The following is a 19,661-nucleotide window of genomic DNA, read 5'->3' on the forward strand; positions in this document are numbered from 1 at the left end:
AAAGGGCTCACCTGACTGCTTTCTGTGAAGGACTGCTGCCTTGCTGCTCTCTGACTGTGCTGAGAAGTGCTCTCCAAGGGTTTGGATAGAGCTTACCTCCTGTTCCCTGAAGTCTCAGGACAAAAAAAGAATTCATCTCTACAAGATGGATTCCTTGGGTGGCGAAAGTCGATGCACAGCCTGCCAGAAACACCGCACAGCTTGCATCGCGGTGAAAAATTCACCACACGCTGAACTGGAACGGCGCAGCCCGACTTCCCAATGAGAAGATTGACGCAGCGCCAGCGTAGTGACTGGAAATTCAACACATGGCCCACTGGATTGACGCATAGCCGAGCCGGAACAACGCAGCCCGACCTCCAGAGAGGAATCGACACAGCGCCTGCCGTGCGGTAGAAATTTCCACGCAACGCCCACCGGATCGACGCAGCCCCTATGACTTTGTCCCGTCAGTGTCGGAGATCCATGCATCGTCCCTGGGGCGTCCGAAAACCCTGCAACCCGTAGAGGATCCAAGACCGAGCGCCAGAAATCGATGCAAAGCTTTCCCTGCGTGAAAACTAAATGACTCATCGCCGTGTGCGGCCCGAGAAATTTACACACACCTCCCTGTTTTCCACACATCTCCTCCTCTACAGTTCTTTGCAGAGATTTTGAACGCAAACCAGGTACGTTTGTGCTTGAAAGAGACGCTTATTGCTTTTAAAAGACTAAAGACACTTTATATCATTTTTACAGTGATATTTCAAAATATACTTATTGCATTTTAATCGTTTTGACCTGCATCTTATCAGATAAATATTATATATTTTTCTAAACACTGTGTGGTGTATTTTTGTGGTGTTCTGCTGTGTTATTGAATGAATTTATTGCACAAATACTTTACACATTGCCTTCTAAGTTAAGTCTGACTGCTCAGTGCCAAACTACTAGAGGGTGGGCACAAGATAATTTGGATTGTGGATGACTGACCCTGACTAGAATGAGGGTCCTTGCTTGGACAGGGGTAACCTAACTGCCAACCAAAGTCCCCATTTCTAACATTGGTGATCAGAGGTGAGGATTGGACTTGTATTTGTTCACTACCTACCCACAGTTGAAGGTCAACTTGATATTTTTTATCTTTTTCTGCAATTTCGTTATTCTTCCTGACTTTTTGTTTTTTTTACTAAAATCCTCATTCAACATGTCTCTGGCTGAGTCTCAAGCAGGAGATGAAGATTTTGATCTAGCCATTCTGGAGACCTACAATGTTAAACGGCTGAAGGGGTTCTGCAGGGATATGGGAGTACCTACCTAGAAAGCCTCCAGAAAGAAGGAATTCCAAATGGCACTGAGGGCCTGGGCAGAAGCCCATTCTGACGAGAATGTTGAGGAGGAGGGTCCAGAGGATGGTCCCTCACAGGATGTTTTGCCATTGGTGGAGGATGTTACCACTGCAATTGTGCCCCCTGCCAAACCAGGGAGCAGTGTCTCTTATCAGGGCCTTACCGCAGAGGAAAGGAGGGAGGAGAGAGAATTCCAATTACAAATGGCAAAATTTAAAATTGAGGCTCAACAGGAGGAAAGAAGAGCAGAAAGAGAAGCCAAACATGCTGAAGCTGAGAGAGCAGCCCAGAAAATTGCAGCTGAGCGAGCCTTAGCTGAAAGTAAACGTTTGTTGGCTCATGAACTGAGTCTCAAGGAGCTGGATTTTAAGGCGAAGCAGTCTGAGTCCAGCAGTAATGGTGGCCGCATACATGCAGAGCCTGCTGGAGAAAGAAAGGTTTGTATACCTAAAAATGTTGTGCCCAGTTATGTGGTGGGGATGACATTGATAAGTGGCTGGTTGCTTACGAAGTTGCACTAAGGGCTCATGGAGTTCCTGTAGAGCAATGGGGGCGGCCTTGTGGAGGTATGTACCAGCTGTGGAGAGGGACACACTTCTTACACTGGATCACAGGGATCGAAACATATATTCACCCATGAGAAACACTGTCAGAGGTTCAGGGACAGCACCAAATTCTCCACACAAACTTGGGTAGACTGTACTGATTTCTCTAATAAGGCACTGAATAGACGGGTGTGGGGTAGCAAAGTAGATGATTACACAGGGTTACTTAATTTAATTCTGAGAGAGCACATGCTCAGTCTTTGTTCTACAGAGTTGTGCCAGCACTTGGTTGACAGTAAGCTGACTGATCCTAGGAAGCTTGCTGAGGAGGTGGGCCTCTGGACTAGTACCAGAGTGTCCAAAAAGGTACCTGGTGGTGACCCCAAGAAGGGTGGTTCTGGTTCCTCCCAGCAGAGTGAGGGGGAGGTTAGAGATGACCCAGACCAGTCCCAGAGTAAGGGGGAAGGGAAGGGCTCCCATTCCCCATCTGAGAAACAGGGTGGTGGTTCTGGTGGGCGGTGGCCCAAAGGATCCCATTCCTGACCCGCTGCTTTGAGTGTTCCCAGCTAGGACACAGGAAAGGGGACTCTGTCTGTGCAAAGAAATCACCCCCTGGTGGGACCTCTACAGGGGTGGCCAATGTGGGCTTAGGGGAAAGTAGTCCCCAGGGGCAGGTCGTAGACCATGCCTTCATCTCCTTTAGTTGGGAGGTGGACTCGGAGGGTAAGCTGGTGATCCCTGAGGGTGGGAGTCATCACTTACACCAAGCGGTAGTGAATGGGGTCCCAGTCATCGCTCAGAGGGACACAGGGGCTAATCTTAATATGATGGTGGAGAGACTAGTGTCACCAGAGCAGTACACCGGCCAGGTGTGTAGAGTGACTCCAGGCTTTGGGGAGAATTTCTTCCGCCCCATGGCCCTGGTGCCCCTAGAGTGGGGTGGGGAGGTGACCCAGAGGTGGGTCATAGTTAGTCCCCAGCTGCCCATTGACTGCATTCTGGGGAATTAATTACCTCTAGTTTCAGGAGAACTGAGAGGGTTGACCCCCAAGGGTGCCCTGACAGTTCAGCTGCCTGGCAGTGCCAGTCCCCAGAGGAGGTACGTGAGCCCAGATGTGGTGGCAAGGTGAGGAAGGACTCACCCTTGTCCTCTGTTCAGCCTCAGGGTACAGACCTTGGGCTGAGTTACCAGTATGGAGAAGGGGTACAGGACCCCCAGGGCTACCGTCCCCCATCTTGAGATGCTTCAGGAGCCCCTTGGGAGCTCTCTACAAGCCCCCCAGCTGGAGGTTCCCAAAATCCTTAAGATGCCACTGACTTACCAAGTCACAACTGGGCATTTATTGCACCTCAGTCAAGCAAAGCCTGGAAGTTCCTGCATCTCAGCTGAAGGAAAATGCAAAATCACCTTGCCTTCTGGGAGTCCATAAAACTTGGGTCTGCAAGTGTTATACCCTTGCTTGATCCTTAACTCTTTTCAATACAACATTTACCAGTCCCTCAAACACAGCAACTAACATAACAAGCAATGGCAAAGCCAAAAGGTCTGGCGTGGGCCACCAGCCTTTTGACAATTCTTGTTTTGTTTTGTCATGGTTTTTGCAAAACTTTGTTTGGGAAGCTGTTTGGCCCTCATCAACTTTAGGAAAAAGAAAATGGCGAAAGGCAATCATGTAACTATGATATCCATATTTTTAGTCAAATCCAAAGGTCTTGTCCAACACAGACCTTAAAATATCAGTTTGTCTGGCTTTGGCTGCCAGCTTATTGCTGTTGAAAAAGAAGGCAAGAAAGACAAGCATTTGCAATGCAACTGGTCTCGCGTTTGCTCATGTTAGAGCTGATAGCGTTGTAAACTCCTAATCCGACTTTTCACCTATCAGCAACAGTGCATTTATGTACGTAACCCGAAAAAGTGCAATTAACTATGTAAAGCGCTCGACTTCTGCCAAGCGAAATCGCGCTAGTAAATTAGAGAATAAGTAGTCCACGAGCCGGACAGAAAACAGCGAGCCTCGAATGTTTTCTGTACTTGGTCACTGCGCTCGAGGAGGGCTAGCCACCGGAAAAGGCATGACATATGCATGCCTTCGACTAATGAAAGCAAGCAGATTTTAATAGGCAAGCCCACGAACCAATGAAAAACACTGGCGTGACGTCAACAGGGCTCCGAGCCCTTTTCTAAACACGAAAGCGTCTCGCTGCGATACGCATGAGCGAGCGCATGCAACGCAGGCTCGACCCTAAAAAAAGGAAGAAAGAATGTAATGAAGGAAGTAGGGGGCACAGAAAAGCAGACAAAAAGCAAAGGAAAGAAAGCAAAAAAGGAAGGACGGGCGACATGAAGGAAGGAATTCAGAAAAAGAAGAAAGAAGGAAATGAATGCAAAAAAGTAAAAAAGGAAACAAAAAGGAAAAAGGCAAAAAAAGGAAAGAAAGCAGTAAAGAAATGAGGAATGAAGGCACAAAAAGGAGGAAAGAAGGCAAGAAAGAAAGAGGGGAATAAAGAAGGGAAGATGGAGCAGTAGAAGGAAAGAAACCAGATAGCCAGAAAAAAGAAGGAAAGAAGACAAAAAGAAAGACGGGAAGCCAACAAGAAAGAAGGAACGAATAAAGGAAGGAAAACAAATAAGAATGAAGGAAATAAAATGAAAGAAAGAAAGGAAGAAGGCCAGAAAGAAGGAAATTAAGAAAGGAGGAAAGGTAGCATAGGAAAGAAGGAAAGAAAGAAGACAAGAAAGCAGGTAAGAAGGAAAATGCATGAATGAAAGGATAGACAGAAACAAGAAAAAAGGAAAGAAGGCAAAAAGAAAGAAGAAAGGAAAGAATGAAAAAAAAGAAAGAACGAAGGACTGAAGGACAGAGAAGGAAAGTTAAAAAAAGAAGGCAAGAAAGAAGAAAAGAATGAAAAAAGAAAGACAAAAGTAAAAAGAAAAGGAAAGAAAGAAAGCGGAAAGACGACAAAAGTAGGAAAGGGTAAAAAGAAAGAAAAGAGAAAAGGGAAGAAAGCAAAGAAAAAGGAAGGAAGGGAAGAAAAATGAAAAAAGAAAAGGCAAAAAAGAAAGAAGAACAGAAGGAAGAGAAGAAGGCATGAAAGAAGGAAAGAAAGCAAAAATTAAAGAGCAAAGGACAGGAGGATGAAAGGGAGGATGAAAGGAAAGAAAGAAAAAAGGAAAAGCAGGCAAGAAAAAGAATGAAAGAAGGCAAAAGAAAAAGAAAGAACAAAATAAGGCAAAAAAGGAAGGCAGGTGAAAAAGAAAGAAAAGGGGAAGAAAGAAAGAAGGAAAGAAAGAAAGAAAATGGAAAGAAAAAAGGAAAGAAGGTGAAAAAGTATGAAAGATTAAAGAACAAGGCTAGAAGGCAAAAAAAGAAGGAAACAGAATTAGTGAAAGAAAAAAGGCAAAAAATAAAGACTGAAAGAAAAAAGGCAGAAAAATAGAAGGAATAAACACAATGAAGGAAAGAAAGAAATAGAAAGAAGGAAGGAAAAATGGTTCACAGTATAAAATATTGCAAAACCAAATAACACCACACCTATGTTTACATAAAAGTGTTAAATATGTGCTGGAAATTAAACAGGATAACGTTTGGTTTTCTTCTTGGGCAAAGTTATTAATGTGCCATTCGTGAAACCAAGGCCAGGCAATAATAATAAGAAATTTACAACAGCATTGCTAGGAGACAAGAACTGATAAAGCTGGAATGTGTCCTTTCCACACTTCAAAGGCATTCTGCTATCCGATCAGGCAACACTAAAGAAATGAGAAACTAAAAAGAAAAACAGTGCCACTAAAGAGAACTACCTTGTGTGCGGATGTCTACCTTGTAAAAGAGAAAAAATGCTGTCCCTCAAAGAGAAGTTAGTCAATGGGTGAAGAGTGCTGACCCATTGTCCCACACTGTATGCAGTAATGGGCAGATGCACAATGTGTATTACACAGCAGACCAATCGATGACAAGAGAGAGCTGAAAGTCTCTTTGAGTAAATATATTATACATAAAATGTTAGTAAAATCAAAATGTCTTGGCTAAGCCCACTTCTAAAAATAAGGCACATGAAACAAACATAGCCTTGTACAAAGGAGGACTCCTGGATTATCCCAAAGATTTCAAAAGGGTTCATGAGGCACACTCTGGCCCATCTCAGTCAGATCTATAGCATGGGCATGCATACTGGCTGTGAAAAGTATTATACAACCAGATCACATGCCAGAACTAATCCTCCACACCCAGCTCTCCCCACACAGAAGACGATACATCCACACACCGTCCCACCCAAACGTAGAGGTCCACCTGTAGTCGAGCCAGAAGGTCTGAGAAATAAAATGCTACTATGTAGCCAGTTGCTCCCAATATCAATGTCATATGACATTATACAACTGTAACCTATTGCATACATTAATAAATATTGCTAATGGTAAATAAAACGGTTCACAGTGTTATTTATGTCCGTGCTAACTATGCCTCTGCAGGATTTTTTTATGCAGGAAAAATTAGCTTATTTCTAATTATGCAAAATTTTCCGTATTATGTACATTTTTGACAATTATTTACCAGCGGTAGACTGGTTCAAGCAGAAAATGTCTCACAGGAACTTCAGGACTGCTGCCGAGGGACATTTTTGTGCACGTCTCCTGCCTGTATCTTGTACACCTTTTTGAAATGAGTTATGCTTTTCACGCAGGATACAGGCCAAGTCCATTCCCTGTTTTATGCATAGTTTCAGATAACTACCCTGAAAATTATGCATTTTTACAGAGAAAATATTGCAATTTTGAACACCTCTAGTGCTAAGAAATTGAGGTACTGGTGGGCATTTCCTCAAAAACACTCACAATTACCTCTTGAAATGTAAACTATTTTGATGGTTCAGTTGTTGGTCTCCATCAGACTACGTTGGCCAGTGTAGGAAACCAACAAGCCAGGCACTGCTTCATTCATCCAGACGGAGCTGGATTATAGCAGCAGTAAATAACTCATCATTGGTTGGAGACCAGGGTCTGCCAGTATGAGCTCCCAGCAGTGTAAACTGTTTCTATGAAGTTGCTGCCTACTTTGCAATTAAATGAAACACAGGAGCATATCTTCCATTGGCGCAGCAGGTGTAGTTGTCTATTACAATTCGGGAGCCCATTTCCCTGCACTAGCACCTTCCTACAGAAGCAGATGTGCAGGAATTTCTCTAGAGTTCAGAAAGCAATGATTAAAGCCAGGCCAGCCAGTGTGGGTCAGAAAGTAAATTGCGGTATATGTAAGGCACTACCCATGTCTAGCCAATACTTACAATTAGTGGTCACTCCTACCATTTCCCATCTCTAGGAGAACCCATACAGTGAAGATGGTAGCTGCAACACATTTTAATTATCTATACAGAACGTTTGCTGTGCACATCCCCATATAAATATATTGCGACATAAAATCCTTTGTTTGGGTGGGGAGGTATTAAACCATGTCTAAACGTCCGCAGCTACGAGGAGAGAGTCCTCAGGTGGCCATAGATTACCATCAATGGAATCCCATTGGATAGCATACCAACTCTCACAGCTGGTAGATTTACTGTCACTATTCCAGAGAGCATCCCTATGGACCAAGCTAGAAAGAGACCTATTAGGATATCCCAAAGGCACTGCTCACCTGTACTATGCTAAATCACCCATAACACTGACAAACTCATCCAACGAACAGCTGTCTTAGTTTGGAAAGCTGTACACCGATGACTAACAGTGAATCCACTCATCCACATGATAGCCCCCATAGGGTGAAATGGTGCCTTTCTGACTGGAGGTGAAAGAATCTAAGAGGACTTGTTGGGCACAAATGCCTTGGAACAACTTCTCACAGATGGAACTCTGGAACCTTTTCCCACTTTACAGGAGCCACATGATCTAAGTCACTGCCAAATGTCAAAGAATAACCAGGTCACCGGCTGCTGAAACACAGAATGCAGCTATCCCTCTTTGAACTCCTGTAGCCTTGCCCCACTGAACTTCTCTCTTCACAGACATTTTGTTCTCAAACTCTTTCTATGTCCAAAGGTCAGCACTGACCAGCTCCAGTCCACTTCTTGTCTCTAAACCGCGCTCCATCGCAATCGACCCTAACTTTCGACCTTGACCCAGTCTCGTGCGACCAGATGTCCTCAGATGGTGCTTTTATCTTTTAGGTGCTATTTTGAGCCTTAAACTTTAAAAATTCATAACTCCAGTTCTACTGATTCGATTTTTGTCATTTTAACGTCAAATAAATTACTGCAATTTACTCCGCTTTTCTAAATTGGTTTGGAGGTTTTCTTGTGTTGTGTTTTCACCTTATTGTTGTTTGTGTGCTCCATAAATACTTTACACATTGCCTCTAAGTTAAGCCTGACTGCTTTTCATGCCAAGCTACCCAGGGTTGAGCACAGGTTAATTTAGTGACTTTTTGTTGTTTACTGTGCAAGGGATTGTGGCTGTTGCCTGACCAGGGCTCATACCTCAGTCAACCAACAACCACATTTCTCACACTTATTCAACACACTTATAAATTACAGTAACCTGATATTGTTGGTGACATGTGATCCATGTACGCTAGGAAGTGGTAGGAAGAAAGGCTGCCAATATTTCTGGGGTTTTATTTGTGGATGGTGTGATGTAATAATAGAGTAAATAGATGATTCCCTGATTGGATTCCTGCTGCCCTTATAGCTCCTCCCTACCTATCCACCACCTACGCTAATAGTTACACCACTATCCCTGGCCACATGACCCTCTTTCCATAATTCCTCACCCCATCTACCCCCGGTATAAGTGTTGCTTCTGTGGATAGGAGCCTAGATCTTGGATTATTAACACTGAAAATCACTTAGAGCAGGCCGAAGTGTGGAAACCAACTGAGATCATTGTGGGAGTTAGCCCTGGGATTGTTTCCATTACCTGTTTTTCAGGGTATTGCAGTTTGGTTTTGCTATGTTGATCTGTATGGATCTCATAAAAATCTGTTCTATGATTGTTTGAAATGTCACATTTCTCTTTATCTGGTTTATCCAATAAGACAATGTTCTGCTCCACCAGTAACACATTATATCTTTTTAAATCCCTTCCTTTATTTGAATAAAACATAAGTATTACACAACATTCATGCATACATTCTATATTATACACAAAATATAAAAACATGAAACGTTTTAAAAGCAAATAAAAAATAAATGTTCTTGTAATTAACAATCGTTCTTAAACGGCAGGTAAATATAGAACAGATGATAATAGTTTATAATGTCTCAAGTAGTGCTAGGACAGCCATTGTAATAAATCAAATAATGATCAGCCATATTTATTGAGATACTGGTCACAAAAAGTGGTTGCAAAATGCATATCTTCATTTTGCTACCAGTGTCTTTTTTGTGAGCAGATCAATGTGCTAGTAGGTCTGTTTGCAAAACACTGACTCATAATAGGTCACAGACTAAACTAATTCATGAATATTCATTAGGCAGGCTGTAGTTTGTGACCCACTACGATTGGCTTCAATCACAAGGATAGTAGCCTGCAGGGATACGCAGACCAGCATTCCTGTGACGGCTTCTTGAAAATGAAAGCCCTGTGTAAAAAAAAAAAAAGAAGGAAAAGAAAAGCAGCTTGATTACCTTAAAGGAGACAGTGATGCTTTTTCTCGTGTGTTTTAGGCACTAATTGGGGAAAATCAGCACGTCTGACATAAAATATATATTTCTGTATAGAAGTAAGTGGCGTGCTTTTCATTTTCCTGCACTCCTTTAAGAAAATCATTATTGTTCCCCCTGGAGCTTCTGCTCTTCAGCTCTGACAGACATCCACCCGTTCTCATTATTACCACTGGTGACACGTGCTTACTTGCACTTTGTAAGAAAAAGCACTGCAGGAAGCCTTTTAGATCACCTCGAACAGGCTTGCACCTCTCCTGTTATTTTATAACCTCCTAGTCGTCATCTCCACTCTAACTCGACTGGTTTTGAAAAGTGTGAGATTTCCTCGGAGCTGTGTCCACTATTCCCAATACGTTCTCCAGAAATACAACTTGGCCATCCACTTACTCAATCAGCACTGCCATCACCAAAATTCTAGCGTAATGGCCTCCAGTTTATTCTCCTTTGCCATAAATGGTGCCTTTCTGTTGTCCAGGAGTCATCAGAGCTCTCTTCTCTTTGTTCATTTTGAAGTCCTTAAGTAAGTGCTTGATTTGTCTTCCTTTTTAATAGCACATGGAGTGAGTATTAAGGCTTTGAAATAATTAGAACCACCTAGCGGTCCTCTTTGTCATGATATTTACTCAAGTATGGCCATTTGAGGACCACCTGAAGTTAGAATTACTGCATTTTTCTTTTGAGTGTTTTCTACACATTCATTTATTGTGGTTGGTGCTGCCAAAGGCTGATGTCTCTAATAGCTCCAAGCTCATGTTCACTTTATGCTCAAAGTTACCAGTAAGTCTCTGTTCCTCTGAGGTCAGAGACATGACTCCCCGAACCACGGCTCCCTATTTTTGTGCCTCCCTATTTTTGTGCCTCCCTTCTCCTCAGCACCTCGAGAGTCTACACACAAATTCACTCACCATGCTTGCTAGTTCTGCCGAACCCTGAGACAATCAAGAACACTAGATGTTGGTATCCACCTTCTGGCAGCATTGCCATGTTGAAAGCACTGATCGCTAAATATTTAGCATCTACAAACATGCCAATTGGACCAGAATGGGTTAATCCAGCTCTTCTCTCACTACTTGCCAGAGCTCAGCTAGAAGAAAGTCTGATATCTACAGAATACACAACAGAGTGGAGGCTTCTCCCGAGACTCACATGTAAGATGTCCCTAGGAAGCACTGTGGTGTTCTTGTATCTGTATATGTGAATGTCTACACACGTTGAGTGTATAGATCTTGTTTGCTTTTATCTATACAGGTTTTCTCCATTCTTTATGTTTATTTTTCTATGAATTTATGTATCTGTATAAGATGTTCAGAGCATCCTAAGTAGAATTAGCATTATCCTTTTTCCGCTCTTGTGATTCGCTTTTACTTCCTTAAACAGTAACACACCATCATTTTTCATAGTAGAATATCTTGGTGAGGTCTAGAGCTTTACCAGTATCAGTGCTGCTAGGAGGTTACTCTGAAAAAAGCGTATAGCCTGAGGAAGATTTGAGCATTTATAGTCCTGGATTATCATGAATACAGCCATGCTTCATGGATCCTTTCTTTCTATAATGCAACATGTCTGACACTATCGTACCAAAGTATGTGAGTCTGCTCTAAATATAAGCAAGAGAAAGATGTGGGTGGAAGCGCTTCATTTATGTTAAATTTTCTCTTTGTAGAATCCTGAAGCAATATAACCACCCTAACATTGTCAAACTCATCGGAGTCTGCACTCAGAAGCAGCCCATTTACATTGTCATGGAATTAGTTCACGGTGAGTAGAAAGTAATGAGGAGTATTAACAAAATACTAAAAACACAACTGATTGGAGAAACCACTGATTCCGTTCATAAACATTTCCTTTTCTGAGATTCGATCCCACCGACACATATGGTTGGATATTTTAAGGTGGAACTTGAAGAAAAAAGTGCCATAGAAAGCCCTAACTCTCATAGAGGAATGGTTTATAATTTATTTTTTTGTGTGAATAATATACAGGCAGTAGAGGAAATTTAGAATGCAAGAAGGGCATTCCGATTCATTGTTCAGTTGACGCAGTCCTTCAGACCATATCCCACTCCCCAAGTGGTTAGTCTCCGGGTGACTTTACTTGCCTATTTGCACAATTTTTCAATAATGGATGAGAAGATTTGCATCTAAATACGGATCTGTAACTGAATGCCCTAATAAAACTAAACAATGAAGCAGTATAAGACTAAGTGGTGTAATGGCATCCTTTCAGTATACTGGAAAAGATGCGGTAAAAATCTACAAGAACTAGAAGGGAACAAGAGTGCAAGTGTCGAGGGAGATACCAGAGTAAAACTGCCTCAAAGCCGAACTCAAGGATTAGAGCAGGTGGTGCCAGGGGAGGCCCCCGGCGATCATTTTTGGGGACCGGGCGATCATTTTTGGGGACCGGCACTTAACTGCATCAGACATTCACTGAGAAGACAAGAGAAGAACAAACAAAATGGATAGACGAAGGAAGAGAAAGACTGAACACTCTCATAAAGTGAGAAAGTAAGACCCTGAAAAAGTGAGGAAAAGCAACGGGGAGTGTCTGGTAGTGGTTTAAAGAGACACAAGTCAGAATAAAAACCACACAACCTTGCTATTGGTTGTGCTGACATTTAATTGCACCTGTAGCAGCTATGGGCTTCTGAGCAGAGCTTTGTACACCGGCACTCATTCTTTTGCAAATTAAGCATTGGGTAGGCTAGTGGTGAATAACTAGCTCGATGGGGACCGTGCTCTTACTGGTTGGGGGCCGGGCTAACTATTAATGGCCTTCGAGGTAAAGCTTAGAGCCCCTAAATCTGCTTCTCATTTCATTGTTGTTGTTGGTTTTAATGTCACCCATACAACTATCTTAGAGTGGAAGTTATTTAAGTTTAAGGAGAAAGAAAATGTTTCTGAGATGATCTCCGCTTCTTGCTGGGGGGGACGTGGTTTTTAATTTGTACAGCATCACAAGATGTTAACTGCAAAACATATGTGGCTTTGAAGCAAGAGGGAGGGGACTCACTAGAGGACTAGGTACATCCGTTGTAAATGAACGTCATCTGATATTCAGTGAAAGCTGGTCTCATTGAAATACCGGGACTGAATACATATCTCAAAAGGTACAGAATACACGCTTACCTTAAGGGGCATGGAATGTAAATTGGTTGTTTTAGTAGATGCACATGCTGCAATTTGAGGTTGATAAGTTAATGAAGTGGGGAGGAAATATTTTTACAGTTAGCTACTTCACCTACTCTTTGGGAGATACTTGTATTTATCGCTGCTAATGTTCCATTCCAAAAACTGTGATGGCCTTGGACCCTTGAGGACGATATTTCGTAGTTTATGGCTTCCCACATGGAATTGAAACTTGCTTAGTGGACATTTACGCACCAAACATTGACAACAGATTCTTTTTGGGGGGACATAATGCGGGCAGCATCTCCCTATCTGGGTACTAGATACATTTCAGCAGGCAACATTAACTGTATCCGAAATGGTCACTTTGATAGATTTCCCTCCAAAGCTGGGATGAAACTGGAGCATTGAGTCTGCATTGGAGACTATAATCAGACAGATTTATTAGACTTATGGAGGCATCATCACCCAACTGACAAAATATCTTCATATTACTCCCACTCACATCACACCCACATGAATATGGTTTGACGAAAGTAGAAGACTAGTCAGATTTGGTGAATTTGGTGAATAGGTTCCTTTCTGACCACTTGCTGTGGTCCTTACATTAATTTATATAAAGGGTATATTGCAAATGCCACTCAGGAGAATCAACCATTTGTCCCACACAGAATTAATACAAAACACGTTTTTTCCAACATCTTCAAGAAAGGGCAGAGAGCAGGAGAGTGCATATCACAAATCATGAAGCAACTGAAAAGCACACTTCAAGACATGGAGACTTTAGAGTGAGGTGGTGCTTAACCCAAACCCCCCCCCCCCCATTCATGCGAGGGACTCCCAGGTCATTGACGCAGCCCCACAGTCTCCCATACCTGATCCCCAATTACACTTCTGCTTCACAAATGCAAGGGAGCCTTCGCTGGGATTGTAAACGGCTGCAGTTTTATTACAACACATTCATAGTGGCATTACATGGTGCATCAACATTGCATATACTGATCATAAAATGTCCTATGTACCACCCCCCTTAAAGTCATAAACATCATGTGTTCCTCTGTCTGTCAATCTGCTCTTTGCCCTGATCCAGCACTGCCTCCTTTTATTGTGGCCTTAGTGGCCAGATACTCAGAGTTTGGTGGCTACTAGGCTCCCCCTATCTTGTTACCGATGGGCTGTCCCTATGACCTTCTGGGCCACAAGTTCCATGGTCGCCTGCTGCTGAACTATTTGGCCCTTTTAAGGCATCCCAAGGACCTTGCCTGCTTGGATCAGGCCTCTTTTAGGCGTTCGTGCTTCTGGCCAATCGTGTTTATAAATAATAACGTGATACACTGTTCCTAAGAAAGACCAGGGGACTATAGGATGATTGCTCTAGAGTCTCATAACTCAGGAGCATGAGTCCTCACACACCCAAATGGGTGTCATGCTTCATCATCGGACAAGCTCCTCGTCAGACTGGCGCTGCAATGTCTGACGGGCACCAGCCAATGGGGGGCTCTTTGCCGGAGATCTTCTTGATGATGCCGCTCTCGCCCTCAGATAGATAAAGGGGAAAGACACCGCGGAGGGTTTAGAAAAAGAAAGAATCTAAAATTGGCTCTGAACCCTGACTCGTTTTGACTTTATTCTATTAATGTTGGGTAGAGGCCAAGATTAAAAAACTCAACAAAAGAGTGAAACAGAGGTAATGCTCAACCACTCTCTAACTGTATATGTCATGGTGGTGGGTCAAGAAACTACAGGACCCTATCTCTGTATTGGGTCGACATGTTTCGCGTCTTAGTGGTCCATATGGATCCAGTGACGCTTCCTCAGGACCTAGTATGAATCAAACTCCTCCAACTATGAGCTGAATTAGCTAATTATAAATCAGAACTGACAGTCAAGACAGTAGATAACGTCAGTCACTTACAATCATTCATTGTAGCCATAGGTTCAGTTCCTATTCGTCGCCCTGGAAAATATCAATATATTAATTGAAGTATTCATGAGAGCTGAGTGAGTGCAAAACTGTGTGGCAAACGGTGATAGTGTGATAATAACATATTCATGCCAGAAAGAAGTGAGACAATGTATATATGCTTACCCTCCCATTTAGAGTAGGGGCATCCTGGGATCACGCGGACCTACAACCAGATGTGTATACCAAACTACTTGTTGCAAAGGAAACAATAAAACATGGGGGTAAATCACATTGATTATAATAAGAACAATGTACATACCCCCATAGCAGTAATGAGTAAGTCACAACATAATATCCCATATAGATATTCCCGTGAATATCATGTTAAACATAACAAATTGTTTGCAAATGGCATTATAATCGGGATAATACCTCTTGATGTCCCGTTATCAATCTCTATTCAACACTTAAGAGACGCAGCAGCGTATAAAAATGCTTATGGTTATACAGGTAAAAGAAGGAACAGTACATGACTCAATGCACCACTGTGTAAGGCAAGGTTGTCACATTATGCAACACAAAACAAAGTTAGGGAGCCAGCGTACTCTAATAATAGAGAGCCCGGACAGATAACAGACACAAAACAAACTAAGCTGACTAACGAGCGTACTGCTTCTGACACTCGATAAGGGTTAAATAAACAACACACTCACACGTAGTGAGGGCTACATTTGTTCGAAGGTACCTAGTTGTAAGTGGACAAACTTACCCTCGTCGCGCTCCCGGAGATGACTGGGAGACGTGACGAGGGTAAGAGACACTCGAGAATGGATAGTAGTCAACACACTCACACGTAGCGTCGGTTACACTTACTTGAAGGTATCTGGTTGTGGGTGGAAAGACCTACCCTCGTCGCGCTCCCGAAGGTGACTGGGAGACGCGGTGGGGGCCGAATATGAGCCCGTGCTCAATTGGAAAATTGGACGCCGGTGCGCGCGGTGCTGGGAGACGCGGACGCGTCCCCGGTGGCGTGACCGGTCGTAAAAAAGAAAGAAGGACTAAGGTTAGTCCTGCAATTAGAAGCCGAAAATGGCGGCCATTATTGAAGGGAGGGTAACCCAGGCGATAATATATGGGTGGTTGGTAGTACAGGGCTCTTACCTCACACAATTTAATTCAGGGGAGAAATGTTAATGAAGTCTGGAGTCACGTGTGTGAACTACTACTCATCTAAATATTAACGCAATGTGTGTGTGGATCTCAAAAAGGTAGTCACTCGATATATTAATCAAGGGTGTGTAATGGACTAAGTATCACTCTAGTGTGCGGAGATAACACATCCTGAGGTAATAAGTGTGGACTAATCCTAGTCTTGTCAGAGAAATTATTTTTATTCTTCCTGTCACATGGTCATAAGAAGTATCATATCTCTCATGTGCCCCTGGTAATAAATGAAGTCAGGAAATCAGCGAGAGAAGTTCGTCCAAGGGATATCATCATTTAATCCCTTCCGATGCGTCCCCAATTTATACACCCAACGCTGTTCTAGTTCAAAAAGGGATTCGGTGCTTTTCTTGGGGCATGTTTGTAATACAACCCACCACATGTCATCTGGGCTGTGTTGTACATCGATGAAATGGATACTAAGTTTCGTCGAAGTTCGTCCACAGCGGATGTTGCTGCGGTGTTCGTTGATTCTAGTTCTGATTGCTCTGGTGGTCATCCCTATATATTGTAAACCACAGGGACAAGTGATCAGATAGACACAAAACTTAGTGTTACAGTTAGTATGTTTAAGCAGTCGCCAGTTGCCTATTGGTGCTAAATCAAGACTGTCTAATCGTTTTGTTAGTGCACAAACGTTGCAGTTACCACACGGGTGGTGTCCAGTTACTGGAGGTAAGTCCCATAATGTCCCTTGTCTTTTGGATGATGCCTGTGGTTTGGGTCGCGTATGGATCAATATATCTTTAAGATTAGTCGTCCTTTTAAACGCAAACAGTGGTTTTGGGATGTTCTCACCACCACTACACAGGATATTCCATCTCTTATTGACAATTTTCTTAATAGTGTTGGACAATGGTGTGAAGGTGGTGACACAAGTTAATTTATTCACTGGACACCTGGGGGCCGTATGGAGTAGTGATTCTCTGTTACTATATTTGGCTCGTTTGTAGGCGATATTAACCACATTGGTAGGATAGTGGCGGTCACCTAATTTATGTTTCAGTTCTGTAGCTTGTGAGTCAAAGGACCGAATGCTGCAACAGTTGCGGCGTAGTCGCAAAAACTGACCAAAAGGTAAGTTGTCCCTGAGTGCTTTTGGATGGAAACTATCGTATAGTAGTAAACTATTACGATCTGTAGTTTTGTGATAAGTGTTGGTCTTGAGTTTGCCTCCATCCATGCTGATCTCTAAATCTAAAAAGGGGATCGTAGTGGTTGAGACCGAGGAGGTAAAGTGTAAAAAGGGATCCAAATTGTTAATCCAGGTAGTAAAGACTGTAACTTCGTCAATGCGACCCTGCCAAATGATCAAAATGTCGTCAATGTATCGGCGCCATAATTTAATGTTGCCGTAAAATGGGTTGGAATCAGGTTGTATGAATCGTTTCTCAAAGTCATACATATAAAGACATGCCAAACTAGGAGCAAAAGTGCTCCCCATTGATGTCCCTCGAATTTGATGAAAAAGAAGATCTTCAAACTGGAAAAAGTTCTCTGTCATAGCTAGGGAGGCACAATGCATGATAAAATGTACAGGTGTGTTGGACTGGAGGGAAGCAGTGAGCAGGGCTGATTCAACTACTGATAGAGTGTCTTGTTGTGGAATATTGGTGTACAATGCTTCGACATCTAAAGTGATCAGTGCTTGAACAGTATCTGTGATATTGATAGATTCAATCAGCTTGAGAACATCTTTAGTGTCTTTCAAATAAGTGGAAGAATGCTGTACAAGGGGTTGTAAAAAATGGTCGCAAAATGTCGAGAGGGGTTCAAGAATCGAGCCTATACCTGAGACTATAGGCCGACCAGGGGGAGGGATTTTCCCTTTGTGGATTTTCGGGAGGCAGTAAAAGTATGGAGTTCTAGGACATGGTGTGTCTAGAAAGTCAGCTTCTTTTTTTGTGATCCATGCATTACTGACAGCCTCATTTATCATACCTCGAATTTCTGTTTGAATTCTAGTGGTTGGATCATTGATAAGCTGTGTATAGTAAGTAGAGTCACTAAGAAGACGAAGACATTCATGTCTGTAGTCAGATGAACTCAATATAACTATCGCTCCGCCTTTATCTGCTGGTTTGATGGTAATACTACTATCAGCTGCCAGCCTCTTCAGAGCGTCATTCTCGTCTTTGGATAAGTTGCAGAAATGATGCTTAGGTCGTAATCTGTTGAGGTCGGTATCGACCGCCTTTTCAAATGCCAAGATCTCACAGGGTATTGCAGTAGTGGGGGGGGGTAAATTGGGATGGTTTTCTAAGGCCCGAATCAACAGGGGCACCATCAGTAGGCTGGTCTTTAAAAAAAGACTGAAGCCTAATTTTCCTGAAGAATTGTGCCATTTCACATTGAAGGCGGAAAAAGTCTTCTTTGGGGGTTGGAACAAACCCCAAACCTCTATTTAACACCCTGGTTTCCTCAGGAGAGAGGGGTCTGTCGGATAAGTTGACAACTAAGTCCTGGGTTGTTGCACTTTTCCCTGGCTGCGAGTGACCATCTGGGGTTCCTCCTGGGCCCAATGTACTCTCCTTCCTCTTCCTCGTCTTCTGCCTCTTCCCCTGCCCCTGCCTTGGCCTAAAAAAGGCATGTAAGGTAACATATGGCGGGGTTGATAAAGGGGGAAGGGTTGTTGCCAAGCCATTGGCGGTCCGGGATGATATTGAGGGTATTGGAAATAAGGTTGAGATCTCTCGTCGTCCGTGCTCCACCCGTCGGATGAAGAGCTATGGCTGAATTTACGAGGTCTTCTAAGAGACGAAGTAGATTCATCCGACGAGATGGATTGAGTGTCAACAGAATAGTCTTCCTTGGTATAGGGATAGACCTTTTCACGACAAAACTTGCCGATGTCTTTCTGTAATTTTGTGATTTTCTGCTGGGTCAAGAATTCTTTAGACTCATTCAAATCGGCATTGATTTCCGCTAACCGGCTCTTAAACGCTGTGATGGATACTGTGGTCTTGAGTGTGTTCTCCATAAAGGAGATCTGTACAGCCATGGATTCTGCTAGTCGCCTGGAGGTATTGATAATAAGTACCAACCAATCGCGGGTGCACTTCCAGGCTATTTGTGCCCAATCCTTCCTAAAGACCAAGTCTTGTAGGAAGATCCGTGGCATATTAGATACAATTAGCCCATTAGGGGCTATATTGGCTCTCAGGTACTCAGTCATGATTGTCCCATGAAGTACTGTTTTAATCAAGTCTCGCTTCAGTGAGGACAGTTTATCCCACTCTGCTTTCGTGGGGCCCGAAGGTCCAGCACCCTCATTTACCAAAATGGAAGGGGTCTGTAAAATTGCTGAAATGATATCATCGTCAAAGCTTAACCCTTGGAAATTATCCATCATTAGGGGGGTCTACAAGAGACTCAAGAATAATCCCACAGCAAAACTGCTGTACTAAATACGTCCAAGAGAAGGGGGGATTGGGAGGGATAAAGGTCCAATGTATATCCTCCAATGTAAGCTAAATAATAACGTGATACACTGTTCCTAAGAAAGACCAGGGGACTATAGGATGATTGCTCTAGAATTAGGTGACCGCCACTATCCTACCAATGTGGTTAATATCGCCTACAAACGAGCCAAATATAGTAACAGAGAATCACTACTCCATACGGCCCCCAGGTGTCCAGTGAATAAATTAACTTGTGTCACCACCTTCACACCATTGTCCAACACTATTAAGAAAATTGTCAATAAGAGATGGAATATCCTGTGTAGTGGTGGTGAGAACATCCCAAAACCACTGTTTGCGTTTAAAAGGACGACTAATCTTAAAGATATATTGATCCATACGCGACCCAAACCACAGGCATCATCCAAAAGACAAGGGACATTATGGGACTTACCTCCAGTAACTGGACA

At 43.0% G+C, this 19,661-nt stretch overlaps 1 protein-coding gene across 2 annotated transcripts in view; it reads left to right on the plus strand.

Moving 5' to 3' along the window:
- FES (FES proto-oncogene, tyrosine kinase) overlaps positions 1-19,661 on the plus strand; it is a 385,097-nt gene that overhangs the window by 281,852 nt on the left and 83,584 nt on the right. For both annotated transcript variants that reach the window (XM_069222643.1, XM_069222642.1), the window contains exon 16: positions 11,196-11,290. In XM_069222643.1, coding sequence (XP_069078744.1) covers positions 11,196-11,290 — 95 coding nt within the window. The remainder of the gene's footprint in view (positions 1-11,195; positions 11,291-19,661) is intronic.

Source organism: Pleurodeles waltl, chromosome 3_1, assembly GCF_031143425.1.
Source record: "Pleurodeles waltl isolate 20211129_DDA chromosome 3_1, aPleWal1.hap1.20221129, whole genome shotgun sequence".
Classification (NCBI taxonomy): Eukaryota; Metazoa; Chordata; class Amphibia; order Caudata; family Salamandridae; genus Pleurodeles; species Pleurodeles waltl.